General features: G+C 36.6%; 1 protein-coding gene across 2 annotated transcripts in view; it reads left to right on the forward strand.

The window, feature by feature from the left end:
* The window catches only part of LOC131076267 (uncharacterized), a 101,094-nt gene extending 99,272 nt beyond the window's left edge, over positions 1 to 1,822 (forward strand). For both annotated transcript variants that reach the window (XM_058013356.2, XM_058013358.2), the window contains exons 3-7: positions 233 to 415; positions 674 to 861; positions 947 to 1,094; positions 1,196 to 1,333; positions 1,467 to 1,822. In XM_058013356.2, the coding sequence (XP_057869339.2) occupies positions 233 to 415; positions 674 to 861; positions 947 to 1,094; positions 1,196 to 1,333; positions 1,467 to 1,655 (846 nt within the window). In that variant the 3' untranslated portion in view covers positions 1,656 to 1,822. The remainder of the gene's footprint in view (positions 1 to 232; positions 416 to 673; positions 862 to 946; positions 1,095 to 1,195; positions 1,334 to 1,466) is intronic.
* The last annotated feature ends 24,615 nt before the right edge of the window (positions 1,823 to 26,437 follow it).

The following is a 26,437-nucleotide window of genomic DNA, read 5'->3' on the forward strand; positions in this document are numbered from 1 at the left end:
GATACCTGATATGCTGGAGTTTTCATCAAATGCGTACATGCTGTTTTTTTTTTATGGTATACATATAATTTTATCTATAGATTACAACTTATAACTGAAAAAGAATGGAACCTAACGATTTTTATACAGACACACAGTATCGTCCTGATGGAAAGCTATTTACACTGCTATAATTTTCTGGTTAATTTTGCTTCATCTATGGAGGTAATATTCTTATTGAAATTAAATACAGGAAAATGAAAAAGCGTGCAAAGACATTCAAGAGCTTGAGGAAGAAAGAGAACAGAAAAGACAAGCATTGCAGTCTCAGAAGCTTGAAGTTAATCGGGTAGAAGAAGAGCTGAAGAAGAAAGATGACGAGGTTCAACTTTATAGGAAACAACAAGATGAAGCAGAAAGATACCATAAATTGAAGGTAATTTTCAAAAGACAGATTCTCTTATTAAAAATTACCTTCTTTCAAGGAAGATTAAGTCAATTATACACGTATTAACATAGAGCATTTCATAGAGAAATAAAAATAAAAATCAAAGAAACCTCGGTTCCTCTTCGGTATATCTTTTTCACGTGACTGAAAAAATTCAGTTGTAATGTGTATCGTTGCACAGATGTTTTTACAAAAAGAAAGAAAAATGTCAGATAGAACATACGGTTCATAACATTGTTAATGCAGATGGAGGAAAACAGAAGAATGTTTGATAAGGTTATGAAAGAGAAATATCTTCGCTATCAACAAAGAGAGACAGAAATTAGAGCTATGCTGTACGCAAATAAAATACATTTTGAGAAGGAAACTGAAGAATATATGAAGACTGAAAATGAACTGGAAGAAGGGATTGAGAAAGAAAAGAACGAGCAAGAGTATGCATTTTCAAACTCGTGAATAGCAAAACAATCCTTTGTTTTTTTATACGATTTCTTGAGACTCAGTTTTCCAATTTTTCAGGCAGAAGAGGCAAAGAATAGTTTTGAGACAACAGGGACTTGAAAAAGACTTGCAAGCTAAAATGGAAAAGAAGTATGCTGAACTTCAGAAAAAATTACACGAAATGAAACTAGAGCTGCAAGCTAAGCACCATAAACAAGTCTTGGAGGTAAGTTTTGTAACTAATGCTGTCAGATCTAGGATCGTTTTCAATAAAAAATAATTCTGTTAGTGACTGATTTCTATTGACAATTTTCTATATAATATCAGTTAAAGGAAAAGGTTCAGAAGGAAAAACAGCAATTTCTACAGCGAAAGCTTGAAGAAAAAAATAAGCTCGAGAAAGAACTGGAAATTGCCAGACAGGAAACCAATAAATTGTCGAGCATATCAGCAGTGAATCCAGAGGTAGAATTTGCACTGATGGAAACTTTCCTGGAATTTTAGGTTTCTTCTTAAACATTGTGCTAAATGGTAGTATTATTTAGTAAAATTTGGCTGAAGTATTAAAACATCTGGCTTGCTGTTGATTCCATTTCAGGTTGCAGAGTGTGTCATATGTCATACAGAGTTTGGTCCTAAAGTGTCGCGAGCATTTTACGAGGACTGTGGGCACAAGGATGTGTGTATGAACTGTGCCAAAAAACAGAAGATCAAAAAGAAGTGTCCCATTTGTAAAAGGCAGCAGACAAAGAACTATTTCCTTGTGCCTTACAAGATATTTTGTTAGATACTGTTAAATATAACCTATATCATGCACTCAGCAAGCATTTTGTTACTGCTTTCCTGGCATTACTAAAGCTTGCTATGTCTAGTACAAAATTTAATCAAACTAAGATCACTGTTTTTTGTCATAAATGTCTTTTCTTAAGCAATGGTCTGAGTGCTTTCAAATCATATTTCTTCAATACCATGGGATTTGAAAACCTGTGCTGAATAAGTTTCTTGCATCTTAAACATGGCAACATAAAAGTAACTACTTTTGGCATCAATTGCATAACATAATTGAAAATGGGAATTCATTGCATGCCAAGGTGTTGGGACATACATAGATTAAACCTTTACAGTCTGATTCCATTGTTCTGAGTGTTCCTTGTGTATGTTCTGTTGTTTGTAATTAGGGCTGGCGGATTCCAATTGCCTTGGGCAACATTGGAATCCACCCCCCCCCTTTTTATAGGGCCAGGCCCATTACCTCTCGGCCCTCAACTAAAGAAACCTCCACTCTTCACTCAACTCTCATGCCTCCTTAATAGGGTCGGCTCCATCAATTAAAAGGAAATTAATACTTAATTGTTTAAAGGTAAGGAGGCCGACATGGTTGAGAAGTTATATGTCCCCTATAAATGCAGCGCATACTTCTCATTATCAAATCAAGTTTTAAGTTGATGACATTATATTCTGTAAAGAGCGAATTGATACAAAGGCATTTTGGGAATAGCAAACAGTAGACAGCAAACTCCACAAAAGGCAGCAGACCGAGAGGAAGAAGATCCAAATTGAAGAGCGAACGAGATCAAACAATAGCAGATCCCAAACAGTAGACAGCAAACTCCACAAGAGGCAGCAATCCATCTCCAAAGCATAGAAGACTTCTTTAATGAACTGTGATTAGATAAGGAGGACTGCAAGCTGATTGAAGAGTATTTCATCTCTTTCACATAGTGACTGCAACTCCAGATAAGTGTGTAATGTTCAGTTGTATTCTAAATCATAAATCAGATCTGAGGATCCTTTGGCTGGGTTTTTCCTCTTAGGAGGTTTTCCCAGGGTAACTGTGCATTGTCCTTAGCATTTCATTTCTCTTATTATGCTTAAAAGTTCAGAAAACTAAATTAATTAACCTAATAATAAATTTCTGAGTTTTATTCAATCTGAAAGTACCAAAAACAACATGTTCCTTTTTTTGTCTTTTGCCATTCAAGAGAATAGGTTTGTAATAGCATGGTACATTTATGACTGCCTTTAACTACCATATGAGGCCAAAATTTTAGTTCCTTTTCTTCTAGATACTCTTAACCTTTAGTTTTGAGTTCGTTTCCTCGTATGTAATATTAAGAACAACCATACAATGTGAGAATTCCAATATCACTGAAATATGAATTTTATCACCTACTAAATAATGCTACAATGAATTCTAGGTATCTTTTGTAAACTGATAGCGCTGCCTCTAGCCATTGACAATGCTATCCATTCAAAAGAAAATTAATGGCGAAGTGTTGACCATATTCTACTTTTGAAGGGTATTGCATTACTGTAAGCAAAACGGAACCAATACATTTTTGTTTCTTCCCATTGAATATCATTTTCAACTAAGTTGCAACCATCACTCTCATTTTATGATCAGCTTCAAAGACGGGTATATAAGTGAAAACCAACCACAATATGTTTGGATTTCAAAAGTCACTGAAATATAAGAATTATATGAACTAGTAATGTCAAATATAACTCTTGGGTTACCATTGTAGTTTCGGTGGTAACGTTCGTGGGACTCGTTTATTCTGGCTCCAAAACGGCAGTATGGATTGACTAACACGCGTGTTAGTCGTGCGTTTTACACCGTTGATTTTGCAATAAACGGCTGCGATTAACTAACACGTCACTATCATGCTGTATGAAAGGTCTGTTTTGGAGCCAGAATAGCTTCAGCCATGTTCGTGAGTGTAGTGCTATGGAGATGTGGTATCATTTCATTTAGGGTGAGTAAGTTGGATTTGTTGCCTACAAAAAAGTTTTTGGGATACTATAATTGTAAAATATATATTTAACATAAAAAATACATTCTTTTATGATAATTAATAAGGTCAAGCTTTTCACTTTGGGTAATGAGGACTTTGTAGTTTGTTGAGACTTATGTAGTTTTTTTTTTTTTGTTGTGGTAGCAACCCATCTCTAGAATGATAGAATGAATTAATAGACATCCTTGATGTAAAATAAGTTCGCAAGGGCTTAGTTTGAATTCCAATGATGGTTGAAAACAATAAAAAGTCATCATGGGATGAAGTATGAAGGCCAACTTTGAAATCCAAGGCAATGCCCCTTACTCCTATTTGTGTGTATCTTTTAGCCTTGATAGTACCTTTTGTCTTTTTTGTTTGTCACAATGGTTAAAAGTCTCACGATGTATGCCTTTGAAAATTGCTGAAGTGTACATGTTTGAATCAAAGGATGTCACGATGCAAATTGGTGAAACAAATCCAAATTTGTGAAGGCTCATGATCAATCTCCAAATATAGGTGATAGCAAATGTGTTGTAATTATTATTAGAGAGAGTGAATATTGTCAAAGAGTTTTTAATATTTGCAATGCGTGACTACATAAATAAATGTTCAATGCCTAGCAAGAAATCATCCAACGCAATTGAAACCAAAAGACTAGTAAGATCTTGTTGAAGTGAAGCAACCTTTTAAGAGATGAAATGGATGGAAGAATGCATAGGTCCAAGTAACCAAACCCTTTGAGAATATATTCCAATTTAGATGTATGAGTGTGTATGGGAGTCAAAGTTACTATAAGATCATCTAGAGAAAAATGCAAAAATGCATACAATCGAGATGCATGATCAACAACCTCCTATTTCCACAAGTCTTTGATAAGCTCTTAATCAAGTGTGTAACTCAACAATCTTCTCTACTCCACATAATTTGATAGATAGGAGATTGGTTGACAATGAACTCAAAGTCCATAATTAAAGATTCCATTTCCAATGTTAATAGATCCTTTCCAATAAATACTCATAAATGTGTTGTTGCGCATTAGGAGGTGTGGTAAAGTACAAGGCTCAAATGAAGAGAATATACCTTGTGATAGAACCATATGATGTGAGGTGCCTAAATCAAGAAGCCATCTCCATGATTGAAAATTGTTAGATGCAAAGAGTGCATTGCCTTTCATCTTTTGCATCCCATTTTGTAATGTCCTCATTGAAAAATCAATGAATAATTTCAGATTTAAAAATTATATTTGCAAATATTATGTCAATGTCATCAAAAACACCAAAACTAGTAGTCTCACATAAAAATAATACCAAATTAAGGAAATTTCATAGAACATTAATAAAATGGATTTGATGATATCAAATAGCATATGAACAGATTTGAAATTGACTTATTACACTAGCAACACAATATAGCTTCATACATCAAGAATACCTGATTTTGCCCAACAAACTAGCTAGCTAGTCTTCATTGAAATAATAAAACTTTATGGAACATTTGTGATACTCAATAGTAAATAATCGGGTCTGAGATCTGATATACAACAGCGAAGCTCATTTGTCTTTCAACATCCAAATTCTACACAAAAACTCACTAAATATGACAAATATGGTATACCGATTAACTCCAAACACCATATGTTGAAATAGTTTGAGTTCCAATTGAAAATACCAGCATGTAGATCTCATTACAAACTCAAGGGCAACAACACACTTCTATGATACCTCAACAACACTCAAAACTAAGATCAAATCATACAATTATGCTTGAAGAATTAACAAATCAACACATGAATAACAACAACAACAACTTGAAAATAAGAAACTTTAATCAATATTACAAACTTTCCTTTATTTAAAATGCAAATCTTTGAATGAAAATACCCTCTACATTCAAATGGTTTTCATCTTTTGATCATCCAAAACTCATTGGTTTTCATCCACAAGTCTTCTCCTTCAGTGGGTTTTTGTCCACTAAAGTAATTGTTTGCAAATCTACAATTATGAGAGAAGAGATAATAATAATCATACCTTCCACAGTCCCAAATCATTGTATTGATAACCATTCAACAAGATTTGGGCACCCAAAATGATTGTTGAGTTGCTTGACCCTTGAGATGCCCCCAAAGCCCATTCATTTGCCTTAAATTTCTTACTCAAAGGAAACACTTTCTAATGACTCATTTGGCCTCATGACAATGTATTTTACTTCTTACTATAAAACTTAAGGAACACATTCCCCAACACCCCTATGTGGTCTTATGAAAATGTAATTTAATTGTCCTTTTGTTAAAAGAATCGAATGGACAATAATAAATATTAAATCATTTATTCTTTCTATGCTTGTCTAATTAACCCATAGAAACATAAAATGGGTTTAACAGTTGCTAAAATCTATATTTAAACAAAAAGGGACATGACAATTCCTCCCTCCCAAAATTGCTTGTTATTAAGCAATTACAAATATATATCTCTAAGGCCCTAATGCCAAAATGATTTGTCATAACCAACTACATACCAAACCTTGATTTTGTTCATGTATGGTCTAGCAACCTTTGCTAGGGAAAATAATACAAACTTGGAAACTTAGATTCTTGTATGACAATGCCATAAGTCCAACAATAATATTCATGAAATCTAGAATGAGAAACTCTTTGATGCATCCATTCCAATTGTAGCGTCCTAAAATTGCACCCCTTGTAATTTTTGATCACATTTGGGTCTTTGCCTCAATGTTTGCGCCCCTTGGCCTGATCGAAGACCTGATTATGCTCATACATGTCATAAAAACCATCTAGCTCAAAGATGCACCTCATTGCCACCTTGATCTTGCCCCAAAATAGGGCAGGACCAGGGCATGGCGCCTTGGTCCTCCCTAATGGGGACCTATTTTGGACCCCCTAACCTATCTCAAATTTGAGCGGGAAAATCCCCTCCATGTCGGCTCATGTCGAAAAATTAATTCGTTTTCCCTACGAAAAGTATATAAGAGGGATTTCCCCTCTCATTTGAAGAGGAAGCATCCACAAGAACACACAAGAGGTCTTCAAGCATCCAAGAGATCAAGCATTCAAGAGCAATTGAACATTTTCAGTCTTCCTTCAAGCTTTGGAGCAGCAATAGAGTCAAGATTTCAAGCATTGGAGAGGAGATCATCATCTTAATAAACTTATAATGCACTGGGGGGGGTGAATCAATGCAATCAAAAACAACACAAATCTGATCACCACTTTTATCAATTTGAAACTTAACAAGCATGCAAGGAAAATAACCACATAAGCTAACACCCAATAAAGCATGCAACTCATAACACAATTTTTTTCACGTGGAAACCCAAATGGGAAAAACCATGGTGGGAATTAGTACCCACAAGATCAACTATCTGCATAATTCGCACTTCAGATCTCATAACTAATACATCGTCACACAATATACTCCTTTTTATTAACAACTCTGCTAAGTCGGCTAAGAACCCTGGGAACAATTTCCTAGGTACATCGAACCTAGACAATCTTGCACATTACGCTTTACTCATGTCAGCCACATAATTCATAACTAAAAAACAAAACATTATGTCTATCGGTTTACCGATCTAAGTGACTTTGCTCTACCGGTTAACTGTTCTTCTTGACTGATTGCTCATAACATCTTAACTCACTCATTCCACCGAAACTACCAATGCGGTTCCGGTCATAGACTCCTGCCAATGTCATGAACATACATTCCAAATTGCAACACTTAACTCTTCACTGATCTTCTGTACTGGTCGCTTGAACATAGCTTTGTCACTGTTTACCTGTTCACTGTTTAACTCCTTTCTCTACCGATTAGACTTTACCGGTTGGACTAAATGACTTAGATGACTGACAAAACATAGTTGCCATCAATGACAACACAATACACGTCATCAATCAACCTCTTACAACAAAATCATCATCAAGCCAACAATCTCCCCCTTTGGCATTGATGGCAACACTTAGGAATTTTTTTGTCTAAGTGTCACATTACAAAAATTATGACTCATGACTCAAAAACTCCCCCTTAGCAATTGCATGCTACTACAAAATTTATACTGACCAATATACTACTCCCCCTTTGACAACAATGACAAAGGTAAGCAAATACATGTGAAACAAAATGAATACAATAGACCCAAATTTGTATTACCAGTGCAAAGTGTATAGGAGTCAACACATCCTAATTCATGAAGTCCTAATTCCATCTGGAAGCAAGCAAAAATTCACAAAGAGGTATAAGCGTTTCATTTTCAGTCAATTTAACATCCCCTCAAAGAGGAGGATTTCTACTTTCAGTCATTTCAATTACATTATTTCAACCACTTGGTTAATTCCAAAACCGAGGTTTGACCTAAAGGCAAACTCCTATCCCCAACACATTTCCCTTTCCTTCTATGTGTAGAAAACAAGTGTGCAATTGTAACTCTCGAGATAAGCTTCAAATACAGAGATGGAAAAACCCTTTTTGGCGATTGAAAATTTCGGAGGACCAAAAGGAGGGCGTCTTGGTCCTTGCACTCGATCCCTGCTACTTTTGGTAGTTTTCACAGAGCAGTTCCAAATCATCTCATATCTCCCAGATCCAGGTGCACGACGAAGTCCCAAATTTACAACTCACTATTTTCTCGAATTTGTCTTCATTTCCAACACTTATTCTTTATTCAACTATTCAACTTACAAAAGAGGGTCAAACACATTCCATTTCAATCAATCTACTTAGTATTCAGTCCTAATCTGATTAGTGACTGAATCTAGTGGATTACCCCCTCTTTTGAATGTAAAGACATCTCCCCATTCACGTGAAAATAGCTGATTTGGTGGTTTCTCCTTCTATGTTGCAAATTGCCAAGTCACCTAATTTTCCCCTTTACATTTTGGTGAACCCGATGTGTCTTATCCTTACTTCTAATTTTCATTTTCAGATTTGATTCATATGCAATTAATTAATTCATATTTGCAATCATTTTAAAGAAAATTAGGTTATGCACTTAATTGTTACATCCATTTGATAGCTAGTGTTCACCTTTACATTTTGGTGAACCGACATGCTCTATGCTTGCTTCTGATTTTTGCTTTCAGATCTGAGAGTGATGCGATTTACAATTCAAATTTTCAATTACAAGTTTAATTTCCTTGCAATTTTAAAAAAATTAGAGGTTAAATTCACAAAACCCTAATTTTTAGATTCAAATTTGAGCTTGTAATTTGTTTAAATTGGATTAATTATTTCAAATCTGAGAACTCTTCAATTTTACAATTCAAGTTTTCATTTACATGTTCAATTTTCAACAAAATTTTAAAATTAAGTGGCTAAATAAAAAACCCTAGTTTTTAATTTTAAAATTGAACTTGCGGATAATGTAGATCTTGAATTAATTTTTAGATTTGAGTTCTTGCTTCAATTTCAAAATTCACATTCCCACCTTACAACATTCAAATTTTCAAATTTAAATTTTTAAAATTAAGTTTATGCAGCAAACCCTAATTTTTAAATTTAAATTAATCTTCTGCAATTTCCAATTTTCTTTTAAGCATTTAATCAATTTAATTGAATCTAAGGCTCATAAAAGTTGGCCCTTAACCTTAAGTGTGCCCTTTTTTGTTTCATTCTTTAAATTAATCATCTTATTGAACATCCTAAGTGCGCTCTATTTCGACCTTCAAGGCCTTATTTCACATATCTAGACATCTCCAATTTCCATATCCTTTTGGAGTTCACATCAAAATCACAATATCTTGCTTCCCTAAAAAATTTGGTAAAAAGTTGGCCGAATCGGGAGGGGGCCTCCTGGTCCTGACTTTTTCTCCCCAAATTTTGGGAGCTTGTTTTGACTGTATTTTACTGTTCAATTCCAAAGGTTTGTGAAATTTTATTGATTTTAGGTCGCCCTAAGGTCGAAAGAAAATCTGAATTTCAATATTTTAATTTTCAATTTAAATTTTAAAATTAAGTGGTTAATTACATACACCCTAATTTTTAAAATTAAATTGATTTCTTCAATATTTCAAGATTTAAAATTTTAAAATTAAGAGGTTAGTTTTGGACAACCCTAATTTTAAATTTAAATCTCCCCTCTTTTCAATTTTCAATTTTAAAATTAAGAGGTTATTTTCACTAGGCCCTAATTTTAAAATTCAATCACCTTTAGATAATTCTCAATTTCATAGGAGATTGCATTATTGCGCTTTATTCTTTCAATCAATTTGTTCATCTAATTGGATAATCATTTTTCCTAGAATTTTGCATTATTCAATTATTTTGCAACTTAGATTCCAGAATTCAAATTTCACAATACAAAATTCAAATTTCCAATTTACCTCCCTTACTGCATGAGTTTTACTACTATTAGTTGTACCTATAGTATCCCCGCAAGAAGAAGTTGTAGAATTAAGGGTTCCCAAGGTTTAATTATCGATGAGATGGAGCCTAATTTGGCTAGCTTTTTCAATGAGGATATTGGTGGTTCTTCCAATCCTATAGATATCCCTGTTTATCCTCTTGATAATTCTCATGGTGTGGAGGAATCACTAACTAGGGTATCCGTTGACCAATTGGCGAAGATGGATTATCAATTTGACGATCTTCAATAGTGGATGAGTCAAGAATACTCGAAAAGTGAGATTCTCCCATTGATTGAAGGATTAAAATGAATGATTCAAATTGATAAACATGGTGTTGATATCTTGCACGGTATTGCTCATATTGTTGATTCTAATATTATGCCCACGAAGAGTTGTGCTGAAGCCCTACGTTATACACAAACTCCTAGTCAAGTTAATCATTCCATTCCTTTGACAACTTGATGGGTTTGTTGTAATCCTCATCATTTAATTTATCAATCTAGGGCGGTGTCCATGGCTGTATGCAAAAGAGAATTGAGAAAACTCATTTGACAGTCTATTCTAACTTGCAGGAAATGAAAGCTAATCTAAGGCACACTTGCATGAATTGAAAAATCTAAACTATCTCACACTTGCATGAAAAGAAAGAGGATAATATAATTGACACTTTCTAAAAATAAAATGCTTGCTTGAATTCAAATTTACTCTAAGAAATTCTAGAAAATACATTGTTGGAAATGAAACTAGTCTATTCTATTTCCTCAGGCTAAATCAATCATTTCTAATCTCCCCCTTTGCTTGATTGATTATAATATATTTATAGAATTATAATTCCATATCTACCCAACCAATCTACTAAGAATGTGGATCCAAGATCCTATTTTTAAGGGGTCGTTTATAAAACTTAGAGAAAACTAACACTAATGTCCATCCTGCCAATCTGTCTTAATCATTTTCTTATGTAAATTGCTCCTTCACTATTGTGAATCTTTCCAAACCCACAAAAGGGGTTTTATCCCTTCAAGTCTACTTTCCAGATCATTTTTAATTTTTTAATTTTGTTGAGAAACGAGGGAGATATGACCGTTTTACTGAGACTGCGTTAGTCACAATTTCTGGGCACCTGATTTTTAGGAAGCCTCAAGTTATCAACGTGAATGAAGGAATTATTCTTCAATTAAGTTGAGCAAATCATTTTAGATCATCATGAATAATATTCTACAATAATGCAATTACATTGGAGTGCTTTGGTAACTCGAGTTATCTTTGTTGGAGAAAGATAACACAGTGTAGTGTGTAACTACAACTTGTAGGAAACAAATACTTTGCCCATTGATTTAGGAATGAATGATGCTCCATGATTTTGCATGATTGATGGAATGTGATGGGAGTCTTCAAGGGTCTTCTCTTAATGTCTTCAAATCCTTCTACAATGTGTGGAGTTTTCTGGAGTTGATGTCTGGAGCTCTCTGTTGCAAGTGTTTTTGAAGCTTCTTCTTGTCATGAGTTATTCAATAACTCATTCAACCACATTGCAACATCTTGCACACTCATGGAGACATATTAGAAGCATTTTGGATCACATTTATCTACTAAAAATAAATCAAATATCTACTTTATATTCTACCTTAAACAAGCTAAAGAACTTTCAATTATTACTCAAAGCCACTTTTACAACAATACACTAAGAAGAAATAGATAATTTTAATGGGTTAAATATGAGACAATTTATGGTCTCATCACAACTCCTATGAATAGTGTTCCCACCTTCACATCAAACATCATGGCTACCTCTACACAAAATGTCATACCTACAAGTGTTAGTCATGGGGGCAATACCTCTTCTTTCATTCCTCTTACCATGAGTGTTCCCCTTGTTACCCAATCACCTTTGCCACCTATAAATATTAGTCAAGGGGGAAAATCTTTCAATCACAATTCCTTCATTCCTCCTATGAGACTTTCATTTGTTACCCAATATTTCCAATACATACCTACCATAGTGTCTCACCTCCTTATTTTCAATCTCTTCCTTCATTCAACAATGTTACTCCTCCTCCTCAATCCAACATGTCTAATTTCAATCCTTTTACCAAAGCTACCATCAATAATCTAGTTCAAACAGTGTCCTTACAACAACAATTAGCTTCTATGAATCAATCTAAGTATAATGTGCCCATATTTGATGTCGTGAGCCCATTATCCAATGGCATTGTCAGAGTTGTCCCTCTCAAACATGTAGAAGTCCCTCAATTGGAACTTTATAATGGAAAAGGTGATCTGTTAACTCATGTTAAAACATTCCAAACTTTGTGTAGTGACTTTTCTCATGATCAAAGATTGTTAGCAAAATTGTTTACTAGAACATTAAGGGATAAAGCTCTACAATGGTATTATTTTTTGCCTCCTTATTCTATTACCTCTTTTCAACAATTGGCTAATGTTTTTATTCAACAATTTCACAATAACATTGGTCCTAAAATTACTTTGACTGATTTGATGCATTGTAAACAAGGTGTTAAGGAAAAAGTGATTAATTTTATTGGTAGATGTAAGCATTTCTATTCTCAGATTTCTTTTCTTGTGACTGATCAACATATCCAAAGATTTTTATTTCTAATTTGCAAAAAGAAATTAGGGATAAACTTCTCTTAATTAAATTTACTTCCTTTCCACAGTTGTGTGCAGTACTTCACAATTATCAATTGACTGTGAGTCAATTGGAGCAATCTCCTTCCATGGCTCCAAGTGATAAGGGTGAGAGTTCTCAACAACCATTTGCGAAGTTCAAACCAAACAAAGGATTTGTTGACGGGTGTTTTGATAGACTCACCAACAGTCAAGTAGAATATGAAATGTATACCACCTCTCCTGAAAAGAAATCAATCTTGAAAGACTAATTAGTGCAAGGTCTCTATAGTCGGGTCACGATGGTGTTGGGTCACTCAGTGGCTGATGCGATTGTACTTGTCAAGGGGCCTGTTGGTTGACAAAAAAAAATCCTTTTTTTTGTATTTTGTGATTTTCACTTGATAAAGAAACTTCAAAAGACCAGTTAGGGTTACAAGAGATAATAACTAAACCAATACTGAACAACTTGGTGTACTACAAGTCAATGGATCACAACAAGGTATTATCAATAACATTTAATCAACATTCAAAAGGGACGTTCCAACAAATATGTGAAGTCATACAACCCACACATAAACGGAAATAACAATCACAAAATCAGATAATCACTCTACTATTTTATCCTCATACACCATTAACATGCACAATATGATTCATAAAAAAATAAAGCTTGGAATAACAAGTTGCTGATTCAAATGAAAGAAGATACTGGACTACGGAGAACAAAAACCAAAAGAACACGTATTGTAGATTAGGCAATCCACAAGCTGATTTTGTATTAATCTTCGTAAAATGAATAACTGTACTTCAAAAGTTCATGATAAAGAATTGCATAAAACTAAATTATCTAGCTAAGTGGCCTTGAATCATCAATTCGCGGAACCTCAAAATGGCCCAAATTCTACAATATATAGAGTTTTACCCTACATTCTAGGAAGCATCATTCCTGCAAACTAGGACTACAAAAAGGAGAGAGTCGTAGTCGACATGCAAGTCGCTGCTTGTGAACTCCTATTAAGTGCTACTAAACTGGTACTCAATGTCCACTTCTAAAATAGTGCTCCAACAACAAGAAGTTCAAATCATGCAAAACAAATGCTCAAAAAGCAAGTATTAAATACAAATCCAATTGACAACACAGTTGTAGCGGCGGTGACAATGTTCCAACATGCATTTGCTTTTCGTAACTATCTGTTTTTTATTTTTATTCTTCTTGTAATTTTGGTAGTTGGTGAGGAGGCATTCCATCGAAGAGGCAGGTGGGTCAGCGATGTATTGGATTCTAAATTTGGATACTCTAAGTATCTCTTTTACATTTTCTAACCTACTGACCATATCATCCATCATTACTTCTGCACCCTGGCATTGAAACACTACATACATATATCTATCCATTGTTTCTATGGTGAATTCCATAGTGGTTGCGAAATAGTCAACGGTAAAAGAATCCCATTAGCTAAGTATGGTCTCTTCATGGAGTACTCCTCCTTGATTAAGGTTATAACCATACTTCCCCAAAATTTCACCAATAACTACTCATATTGTTCAAGTGTTTTAAGAAACAGAGGATGTTCCTTAAGAACCTTGGTGCGACACTACTCCATGATCTCCATTTTAAAATATGTATATGACAACAAGTTACCGACACTCTCTCCTCCTACCAAATCTTCTTTTGCAATGGTCTCTTCTCCCAATCTTTGAATCTTCTTAATCATTTTATGCAATTGTGAGAGATGAAAGATATGTTGTTCCTACTGCTTGGAACATGTAACAAGAGCTTTCTCATTATCATGAGATTGTAAAAACACCTTCAACGTGTCCTACAAGAACATTTTAATCTTATCCATTTGATCTTGAGCCCAGGTCCTAACCGTTGTTGCTACTTTCTTCATCTCATACAATGCTTTTATATCACCTTGAGGGAGCGATGAAGTGGATGGTAAGGTGTCATCAATTCAGGAATCAAGATGTTTAGCTATTTCCTTAATCAACTGCTTATACTACCTCAATTGTGCCTTAACCTCTGCCTTAGTTTTATACTACTTCTCCATCATTGATTGAACATTAGATGTAGTAGCAACTAGAGTATCAATCTCCTCCCACTTAGTCTGTTTACCCAGGTTAACCTTAGAAACTTGGTATCTAGGGGTAGCTTGGGACGATCCCTCAGAATTGAGTTCCGGTGCTGCTATATTGGCGATTACCTCTCCTGAGTCCATCTCGAGAGATGGTGAATTGTTCTCACTCTCTTTACTTTCCTTGGAGATTCAGCAATTGCCTCCTGTAAAGTTATATCCGGGAGAACGATCTTTGACTTCTTCTTGAAAGTAAAATTTAACCATTGAGGCATAGAGTTGTCTTGTTCCCCTCCCTGCACAGTTATATATGCAGTGATCATGTGGGCTTCTATATTCTGTTCCTATTCTTCTTCTTGGTGCTCTTCATCCTATTGTCCTTCTTGCTGCTTTGGAGGAGTTGGTGGCCTTTGCTGGAGTTGGGAAACTTGTTGAGAAAGATTATCTTGAAGGGGCTGATCTAGATCGGGTTGTTATTGTCTTGCTATCTCTTCTAAATTCTTAGAAACTTCTTCTTCAAATGGTCTTTCTATTTCAGTTTCGTGCCCTTGCTCATTTCCTCCTAACTGTTGAAGAAATTTCTCTTGAGCTTCAAGAGTAAGGACCATCCTTTCATCTTGCTCATCATGTTCAACATGTTCTTCATCAAGTCCTCCTTCTCCCATTACTTGTACATGAATTTCTATTGGTTGCACTTGTATTGTTGGCTCTTCTGTAAACTCGCTTGTTTTTTTGATTGAGCTGTAGCAGGCTCCTCCTATGGTTCTTTTTCGTTTCTTTTCAACTGTTCTCTTTTTTTCTACAACTGAAATTGGTTCATCATCTTCTTCAGAATCAGTCTCAACATTATGAATGATAACCCGTTCTTGGGTTGGCACGGGAGGAGGTGTAGCCTATTGTGTTAAAGAAGCAGGAGGATGTTGTGTTTCAGTAGCTTCCTCTTGAGAGGCACCCTCTCCTGGTCTAATACCTATGGTAGGAACAATGGGGCTTACATAAGATTGTGGGATTGCTCATAACCCTGTAGTGATCACATGTTCCATGAAATTTTTTCAATACATGGGACTCTTTCATTTTGGCATCCAACTGCCTCTTGAGCTCTCAGTTGTCAATTGGTACCATTGCCTCCTCCAAATCAGTGGAAGTATTCTTCCTTGAATAAGCACTCATTGTTCTTACATATTCTTTGTGGATTTTGGTTTGAGGGTTATCAAAAACTTTGCCCTTTTTCTTCTCCTTGGTAGAACTTGGGTGGATCCTTAATCTTATCCATTGCCTTGTTCTCTCTAGAACATTTGCAGTAACAATTTCAATAGCCAACTTTTCTGGGTTATACCATCTAATAGGAGTAAGGGATTTTTGATCAATTCCCCTTTCTTTGAATGTAGGATCAAGAAGCTCACCATCGTCCCTTAACTCCTTTGGGATATTTGTTTTAATTTCAAAATTTCTGATTTGTGGTACTGTCAGCCTATAATATCCTTTCTCTCTTGCCTCAAAGCTTTCTTGCAAATTAGCCCAAAAATCCTCTCACTAGTACATTTGGGGCTAATTTTTGATGGCCAATCGTCATAATTGTGACTACTTTTTGTCGGACTGCTGACAAATGAAGCCGTCAAAAACTCGTCGTCGGTCTTTTCAATGATGCCATTGAACGTCAGAATTACGACGACACCGTGAACTCTGCTGACGATGACCATGATCGCTCTTCTGGTCAAAAATATCGTCAGACATACACCATCCTTGTCAGATGTTTGTTTAGTTTAATGAATACTAAGAGGGGGGGGTGAATTAGTATGCCAATAAACACTGCACTAAAACACTTAAATAGTCTAAAGATAAACCGGTAAAATAGTTTAATAGATAGACCGGTTATCACACATGCAAACCAAAATGCAAATAAAGCGTTCACCCACAAAAGCAATACAACCATAACACAAGATATTTGACGTGGAAACCCAAATGGGAAAAACCATGGTGAGATGGAACTCACAAGTCACTATCTGCAGAATAGAAACCAGACCGGTTAAGGCCAGACCGGTTAAGGTCTTACAATGTTCTTCACCAGAACAGATCCTGTTAGGAATCTCAATCTCTATTAGGAGATAAGTCCAATTAAGGACTACCTTGCTAGAGGATTTTAGATTCATAGAGGTGAACCACCTTGTTAGAGGATTTTACAAAAGGCTTTTGGGCCTACCCGGTTAAGGGCTACAGACTTGTCAAAGATGTGAGTAATCAACAAGTGTTTGATCTATCTAATAGCACAGACTGCTCAGTTAGATCCTTGATAGCTCGTTCTTAATGCACTCCTGCATTACTTCAGTCTTCTACACATTCATATTCTTTTCAACTCCTCAACCACCTTAAACCCTAGTCACAACATAAACCCTTTCAGCAACAACCTAAAACCCTAGACATGATGTCTTTTTAAAGGAGTCTGATTTCATGTCGGTCCAATAGGATTACATTTCAATTTCGTAGGTTCAATGAATCTAGACATACTCAGTAACACGACACAAGAAGCACCGTCAAACAATCGGTGGATTGATAACTCATCACAAAATGCCGGTTGGTAACTCATCGTAGAGTATTACCGGTTCATACAAAATACTGGTTGCCGGTTTGACAAAAATGAAGACTGGTCGAAAATGTGTTATGCCACTTTAATCCCTCATACCGCTTGAGGTCAACATGCCGCTTCAGATTGGGAAACACATTCTGCAAAATCACCAATAGTCTAAAGACTAGAATACAACATATCGATTGGAACAGATACCGGTTGAGCTCTAGCTCATACATATAAAGGGGATCTCAATGCAAGTGTGTGTCCATCAATGACAATCACAACATAAACATCAAAAATGCCAACAATCTCCCCCTTTGGCATTGATGGCAACACTTAGGAAAATAAAATTTTGACATCTAAGTGTTTTACAACAAAAACATGCCATTAACAAAATTGCTCCCCCTAAGCATATACACTATCCCTTAATCAATACAATGTATAGCAATTTTGCATACAGAACATAAACATTGAGATATCAGAGCATATAACATATATCAAAGTAGATAGCAAAATTTTAAAGCCAGATACTTCTCCCCTATACTTCTCCAAAATAGATAGAGTACTTCTCCCCCTTTGCCAACAATGACAAAGTACTGCTGAACAACCCTGTTTCCATTTGATATTAAAATAATAAAAGTTTATGACAACAAGGAATAATACTTATCAAAAACCGATTTATAGTCCTGCAAAAATTGTTTCATTGATAGAGACCAGGACTCAAGTAGGGAGGTGGCCACTTCTTTTTCTGTTTGCATCTGGGAGACCTATTCTTCCATGACATCAACTATGCTCATCTCCTGTGTAACTGTCAAGGCATCCAGGTTCAGATAACACTTCTGAAGAGTTTGCAGACATGGAAGTAAAACCAGCTGTAGCTCCTGTAAATCTCTAGACCGTGTACTGATCTCTTGCTCCATTTTGGCTGACTGGATTTGAAACCAGTGAATGGTTTGCCCATAAGTTGCAAAGGAATCATAAGGTGGCTTAAATGTGCTCAAGTAAGACTGTAAGTCCATTTGAAGCTTTTGCTTCTGAGCTAGCACATCATCATAGAATAGATGGGGTTGACAGATTTTTCTTAGTAGCAGATTTCCCTCATCCAAAGCGTCCCTTATATCCTTTTGGTCTTTCAGCAGTTCAGACCGGAGTTCATTCAACTTCTTCACTGGAGCAATGTTAAGAGCCTTTTGATGCTCTTTCTTGACATTTGCCTCAGTTGCTTCTTCCAGGCTCTGCACCTGATCATCCACTACTGTACATAGTAGCTTAAGCTTTGCTAGTGATGATTCAGTGTTGGAAACATTGGTACCGGGGATCAAACCGGTAAGGGTGTCTACAACCGCTTGAATTATATCTTGCTCCTTTTTCCTTTGAATGATTTCAAGGCGCTCTTGAGCAACCTTGATGCTCTGCATTAGCTCCGATTCACTTGCAGACTGGAGATTGATAGGACTGGTGATATCAGCCAGTTTGGCTTGACTCCCGGTTGCCTTCGGAGTCTCCATCTGTGTGCTCTTCACTACTTCTGCTGCCTTGTACTCTTCTGCTTTCTTTTTCTCCGCTGCCTTGTCTTCTTCTTCCTTCCTCTTTTTCTTTGCTTCCTTCTTCTTTTCTTGTTCCTTGTCTTCCTCTTCTTTCTTTTTCCTCTCAGCTTCTTGCTTCTTTTTCTCTTCATCTTTTCTCTTTCCTCTTTTTCTCATCTTCATCCCTCTTCTTCTTCTCTACCCGTTCCTTAGCCGCTTCCCGTCTATCCTTAGCTTGCTCACTGCCCTGTTCGGCCTGTTGCACCTATCCTGTTCCCTCAGAAGGTATGTCCTGAGTGACATCTTCTACGTCTAGGGCATCGACATCAATAGTGTCGATTGGTTCTTCAACCGGGTTTCCTTCTTCATCAAAAACTTCATCCGGTTTGGATATAACTGGTTCTTTTTCCGCTTGCAGGTTGGCCATACGTGCTTTGTGAGAATGGATAACATGATCCATATACTGATGAGTGTCTTTTTCAACATCATCAACTCTTCCCTCTAACAACCAGAGTCTTCTTCTCTTTGTGAAGAAGAGTCCTTTATTTTGGTCCAAAACATCAAATAATTATGAGTTTGAGAGGTCAGGAAAGTACTGTGCAAAGACTTTCTCCCTAATCTCCTGTTCTTTTTCTATGGCAATGCACCATTTATTATCTAATGCCTTATATAAGGAATCCAGTGTTTGAGATTTAATCTCTGATGGCGACTGGTCATTCTTACACAAATAAATAATAATCTCCTGTAGTACTTCTTCTTTCTCCTCATCACTAAAATCATTATAATAATCTACTAAGTCATGAAGTAATTTTCTCCTAATATTCTTTATTGTTCTTTGACAATGTGTCAAAGGTTTGTATGAGGAGATATCAATATTTATCGGTGCAGACGCTGCCGGTTCATTCTTCTTCATCTTCTTCATCTATCTGGCCTTCTTTGGCATCTCCTCAAACTCAGTTTCTTCAGAGTCTGATTCATTTGACTTAGTCTTCCTTTTTCTTTCAAAGACTTTTGCCGGTGCCACTTCCGGTTTCTTCTTTGCAGGTGACTGCTTGGTCACTCTTGGAGTTGTAGTAGTAGCTAGTGCCGATGCTGCAGGCACTGCCTTTGCCTTCTTTGCTGCCAGTTCTTTTCCTTTCTTAACAGAGGGTTCCTCAACCGGTGCAATCCTTTCCAGATAGGTTCCGGTCCTCTTTGCCTTAAAATCAAGAGGTGAGGCAATAAGGGTTGAGGCATACCCTTCCAGCATATCGTACATCACCTCATAGCCCATTGGCTCCACTTCTTCCATTCTAGGCTCAACAGCCTCCATTAAGCATTTGTCCACCTGGATGGTGAAATAGATGTCATCTTCATATTTCTTGACGATGTCACTTGAGATCCTCATCCTTTGACTCATTTTCCATCTGAACTCATCAAAATAATTGTTCAACACATCAGGGTAACCAGTTCTGATTGCTTGAATGCTTTCCTTGATCTGCTTGGTTACCGGTTGGTCAGGAGACCACTGGACATCTCCTACTCCAGGAAAGTAGCCTTGGAAATAGAAGAACAACCCGACCAATAGTTGTCTGAACTTGAATCTCAGTGCATTATCCTATTTGATCGACTTTAGATTAGACAGGAGTTGCCTCTGCATACCAGTGCACACGTCAAATGATGCATCCTCTTTAATCATTCGGTAAGTGACATTTACTGCTGCAACAGATACAAAGTTAATTTTGTTGGCACAGAATGTTTGGTAGCCTATCACCATGCATGCATACTTAACCAGATCATCCTTGATGGAGTTGACTGTCATGCCTCATGAATCGCTCACTGAACCGGTGAGCCTTGACATTTCCATTTTGCTTATTGTCCTTAGGGCTGACACTTCCCTTGTGTTGCAAAAACCGGTGACTGCATGAATTGCTTGTGGCATGATATCATGTGTCCTTTCCAGGTACATCTTGTCACCATGGACTCTGCTCAAAATGATCCTAATATGATCCTCTGTAAAGTCTTCCAGAAAGTATACAACATTATGGAGTTTCTTCTTCTCTAAGATACTATATTCCGGTTTGATTTTCTTATCCTTTCCACAAAATAGACCTAGTTGGGAGTGGATGGCTAGAGACCCTAGGTCTTCAATCTTGCAATCAATATAGTCAGAAATTCCCTCTTCTACTATCACTCCAGCTGGAACTTGTGATAGGGCATTATACTTTGATTTCCTTTGAATGAAACTTTCAGACTCAATGGATGCACTAGAACTGGTATGAGATGCAGAAGCCATTGTAGAATATTTTAAGAACTCAAAAAATACCTTTAAAATGTGAATTTAGGGCTTTCTGGTTCTCCTTCACTCCACACTTCGTCAGTTGCTGAATCACTGCTTTGTGTTCTCCACTTGACCGTTTGCAATTTGAATTTGAATCTCCTTCGCAATTTGTCAATTTCTTGAAATCTCAGCTCAAATCGCCTTTTCTTCGCTTTGCTCTTTGAAAAACTTTTCTTCGCTCGAAAACAAATAGTGAGAAATGATTTGAAAAATTCTTTTATACATGTCTCTCACCTACTGCCATTAATGCTCCTCTATTAGGGCGTAAACCCTAATTTGCCTTTTTGCCGTTTTCGATCTTCTGCCAAGTGACAGGTATCACATACCAGTTAAGGTCTTTTACTGGTGTAAACCAAGGGTTCGAAAACATTTCGCTGTTTGCTCCCCCTAAGCCTTTTGAAGCTTAGTTTGCCGGTTTCGATATTTCCACACTAGATGCAGAAACCGGTTCCTCTTCCAACATTGTTGGTTTCTTCCTCCAGGTTTTGTTCATGTCCACTTGAACTATTTCAACATCAATTTCTCCTTCTGGAGTGACCGGTATATCATCAGATACACTCTTTTTGCTTTTGCAGAATCTTACCGCATGACCTGGTTTGTTGCAATGATAGCAAATCATTCCAGGTGCTCTCCAAGGTCCATTGTTCGTGTTTCCATTCTTCCTTCTGCATGTAGCAGCAGTGTGACCATGACCATGACAAATCCAACAGTTTTCTCTCCATTCGGTTGCCGCTTGATGGCCACCGCTTCTTGGCTGATGATTGAAGACATTAAACTGGTTGTGGTTCCGGTTCACAAAAGGTTCAGGACCAACTCCTTGGGTCCTTTGAGGATATCTTCCAGTGTTATTCATCACAAACCTGCATTCAAATGCTATATGCCCAAACTTGTTGCATGCATAACAATGACCATTGAACTTATTGGATCTAGGTACATTGTTAATAAAGTAAGGAAAATTATTGTAGGCTTTGCTCCTACATACATTGGTAGTGTGTCCTTCTTTGAGACAGTTAAAGAAAACGGGTTTGAATTTTTGCTTACCTTTTCCTTTGAATGCCGGTTGCTTCTTTGATGCTTCAGCATTTGTTCCTGAGGATTCTCCTTCCTCATGTCCAGAGAAACCAAATCCATTGGTATTCTTTGCCGATCTAGCCGACTCAAGCTTTTGCTCTAGCTTGACAGTACTTTTGCTGAACTTAGCAAGTATTTCCTTTGACTTAGAGAGTTCTTTGGAAATAGCAGCATTTGTTTCCAACAGGTTTTCATTCTCAGAGATGGCAGTGTTCAGTTCTCCTTGCATGTCTTCCTTTTCCACCTTGCTAGCATGGAGTTGAGCATTTAGGGCACTCATCTCTTGTTTCAACTTGGAGATCTCACAATCTCTTTCTTTCACTAGGTCTTCAGTTTTTCTCCAGTTTTCAAGCTCTTGACACATCCGGATAGTTAGTCCTTCCAACTCCTTTCTTAGGTTGGAGTTTGATTCATTCAACTTATTTACTTCTACAATTAGGGCTTCCATGTCTGCTTCATCTGCATAACTATTTTTATATAGCTCCATCAGCTTTTCTGCATGTTCTCTCCTTTTTGCTTGAGATGCCTTATATTTGACCATAAGATCATCATAGGCCTGCTCAGATTGAGTGAGCCATTGAGTAAGTTCCCTCAAAGTGTATTCCCCCATATCTCTTTCCAAGTGGTTAAACTTATAGAAAGGTAGGCTCTGATACCAATTGATGAATACTAAGAGGGGGGGGGGGGGGTGAATTAGTATGCCAATAAACATTGCACTAAAACACTTAAACCGTCTAAAGATAAACTGGTAAAACAGTTTAACATATAGATCGGTTATCACACATGCAAACCAAAATGCAAATAAAGTGTTCACCCACAAAAGCAATACAACCATAACACAAGATATTTGACGTGGAAACCTAAATGGGAAAAACCACGGTGAGATGGAACTCACAAGTCACTATCTGCAGAATAGAAACCAGACCAGTTAAGGTTTTACAATGTTCTTCACCAGAACAGATCCTGTTAGGAATCTCAATCTCTGTTAGGAGATAAGTCCGATTAAGGACTACCTTGCTAGAGGATTTTAGATTCACAGAGGTGAACCACCTTGTTAGAGGATTTTACAAAAGGCTTTTGGGCCTACCCGGTTAAGGGCTACAAACTTGTCAAAGATGTGAGTAATCAACAAGTGTTTGATCTATCTAATAGCACATACTGCTCGGTTAGATCCTTGATAGCTCATTCTTAATGCACTCCTGCATTACTTCAGTCTTCTACACATTCATATTCTTTTCAACTCCTCAACCACCTTAAACCCTAGTCACAACATAAACCCTTTCAGCAACAACCTAAAACCCTAGACATGATGTCCTTTTAAAGGAGTCTGATTTCATGTCGGTCCAATAGGATTACATTTCAATTTTGTAGGTTCAATGAATCTAGACATACTCAGTAACACGACACAAGAAGCACCGTCAGTGTGTCGGCACCATCAAACAATTGATGGATTGATAATTCATCACAAAATGTCAGTTAGTAACTCATCACAGAGTATTACCGGTTCATACAAAAAACCGGTTGCCGGTTTGACAAAAATGAAGACTGGTCGAAAATGTGTTATGCTGCTTTAATCCCTCATACCGCTTGAGGTCAACATGCCACTTCAGACTGGGAAACACATTCTACAAAATCACCAATAGTCTAAAGACTAGAATAGAACATACCAGTTGGAACAGATACCGGTTGATCTCTAGCTCATACATATAAAGGGGATCTCAATGCAAGTGTGTGTCCATCAATGACAATCACAACATAAACATAAAAAATGCCAACATAGTTGGTGTCGGAATTTTGACGGCAACCAAAACCTTTGCTCCAACAAGAATGCTGTTGGTCCGACGGATTGTTCATTGGTCCCAGTAATATGCATCGACGACCGTCCGACAAGGAAGTGTCGTCAGACATACAACAACCTTGTCGGATGTTTGTTTAGTTGGCGCTAGAACTTCGACGGAAGCCATAACTTTGCATCGATGATAATGCTGTTGGTCCGTCGATTTGGTCATCGGTGCAAAGTTTAGTTGCCGTCGGAATTCCGAGGATGATTTATTTAAAAAATAAAAAATAAATTTGATTATTATCTAGACGTAAAGCACACCTCATTGATATGTACATCGAATGGTATTCTATCCCCATCAACTAGCAATAGGGGGCATAGGTTTCAAGCTAATATGAGGCACACCATGGTTGAGATGGTGCAACTCCTAAGAGGACTGCATGAACCACTGAGTACTAGAAAACCTATTAAAAATGGGATCAAAGGGAGTAGCTCTGGTGTTGATAGGGAACTGACCCAAATACAAGAGCCTTTAAAGCCAATTTTCTAGAAAAGGAAGGGACAACACCAATGGAAGAAGAGCAACCCAACCAGGGAGATGAAATGACTTTATCTACTTTATCTAAGTTAGTTGTTCTTGTTCTTCTTTGTTATTTTCATAAGCTAGTTGTATGAGTCACATTTGGTTTGCAATGACTTTATCTACTTGAAACCTACTTTGGATGTTTTTCTTAAGCTTGTAGCCTTTGACTCCCTTGCATGTTTTCAACATTGCCCCCCATCAGGTTTCCATTTTAGGTTATTAACCTAATGGGAATGGTACAATTCTATCTTAGTAGAAAAATCCATTTTCTTTCAACATAGTCTCCCCAAGTTTGGTATCTAGCTCGAATGACCATTTATCATATTCTATAAAAACTCTAGTACCATAAAAATTTCATAGCACTAGTCACTTAGAGGTTCACATTCACTAGAATCAAGAGCTTATTCATAAACTAATTGTTCATATCCAACACCTCCTAAATTCCAAATAGATGTCAACACCTTCACAAAACACTTTACAATAAGTTTAAGGTATACTTAGCCCTTCATTTCTCTCTACTTGGGTGGTTTTTTTTCCATTATTTATGGGTTAGGTTTTATCTCTCTTTTTGAAGGGAATCATTTCTATGCTAATCTCACTCTCTCTTTCTCACATTGTATTTGTGGCAAAGGATTAGGGTCTGATATCTCCATGTATCATACATTTAAGGACAACAAGATTGAATATACACCATGTTCAATGAATACAGATTAATTCACCTTGTGTTTGGTGATAGAGAGATGTGTGGGGTCCCTGTGTATCCGATCAAAAAGTTTGGAGATCATGTTTTAAAGGAAGAACACAAGCACTATTGACTATCCTAGAAGGACAAGGCGTGACAAATTGAAATTACTAGTGTCATTGTTGCAAAACAGAGTCTTGTTGGAGGGTTTGGGAGGTTGGAAGTCCAAGAGACTGGTCCTAGTTCTTGTGTAGGTTCTGCAAGTCAGTTTCAAGGGGTTTTTTTTAAAGGCATAGATGTGTTGATTTGGCCTTTGCCCATCAACATTGACAGTCTTAATTGTAAAGGACTAGTAACCATCAATGATAGTATGTTTGGCATTGTTGAGATCCACTAATTTGCACTTGTTCTGATGTCACAATCCCAAGAATAGTTTACCATGATGTTTATATTGCCTTGTAATGTTGGATCAAGCCTTGAAAGGGTGATCAAAGTCTAGTGGCCAATAGGTGTGTCCAAGGGTACCCATAAAGGATAGTATATGAAACCATTGTCATTGTGAATTGAAACACTTGTGAATTTTTAATTTGTGAATTATTATGTTATGGATTTGTTGATTATTGTTATCCAGTGAATGACCTTTTGGCCATTTCCTCATATTAAGTTCATTTCTATATCTTTTTAAGCATATTTGTTTATTTTGCTTCTCCCTGGAAAAGTGAATGGAAAGAACCTATTGAAGATCTTATACTTAGTTCTCATAATCACAAGATGATTTTGCTTGATCAAGTATTAGAGTGCGACATATCTACACACCAACAATACTACAGGTAGACTAAAATTAAATAACAATTAACAAAATAGTGGAAGAACGTTAAATTTATAAAGAACTACTATCATACTTACAAACTTACAATAATTTCTTGAAAGTTATTTTATTTGTCTATCATGTCTCTCAACTATCTTCAATTTTATATTTGTTAGCTCTATTAGTTTATCTCAATTTATATATACCGGTGAGCATGCTAACATGAGTACAAGGATCATGTGACAAACACTATCGCTTGCCAATTCTAGGGTTTCTACATATAATCAATCTATGTAGAATGAATTTGTCCCTAAGGAACCCCTGAAAGGGATTTCTATCAATGGGTAGACAAAAGTGACGAAGTTTTCCCGAGGAGTTGCTGCATATCCTTCCTC

The sequence above is a fragment of the Cryptomeria japonica genome, chromosome 4 (genome assembly GCF_030272615.1).
Source record: "Cryptomeria japonica chromosome 4, Sugi_1.0, whole genome shotgun sequence".
Lineage (NCBI taxonomy): Eukaryota > Viridiplantae > Streptophyta > Pinopsida > Cupressales > Cupressaceae > Cryptomeria > Cryptomeria japonica.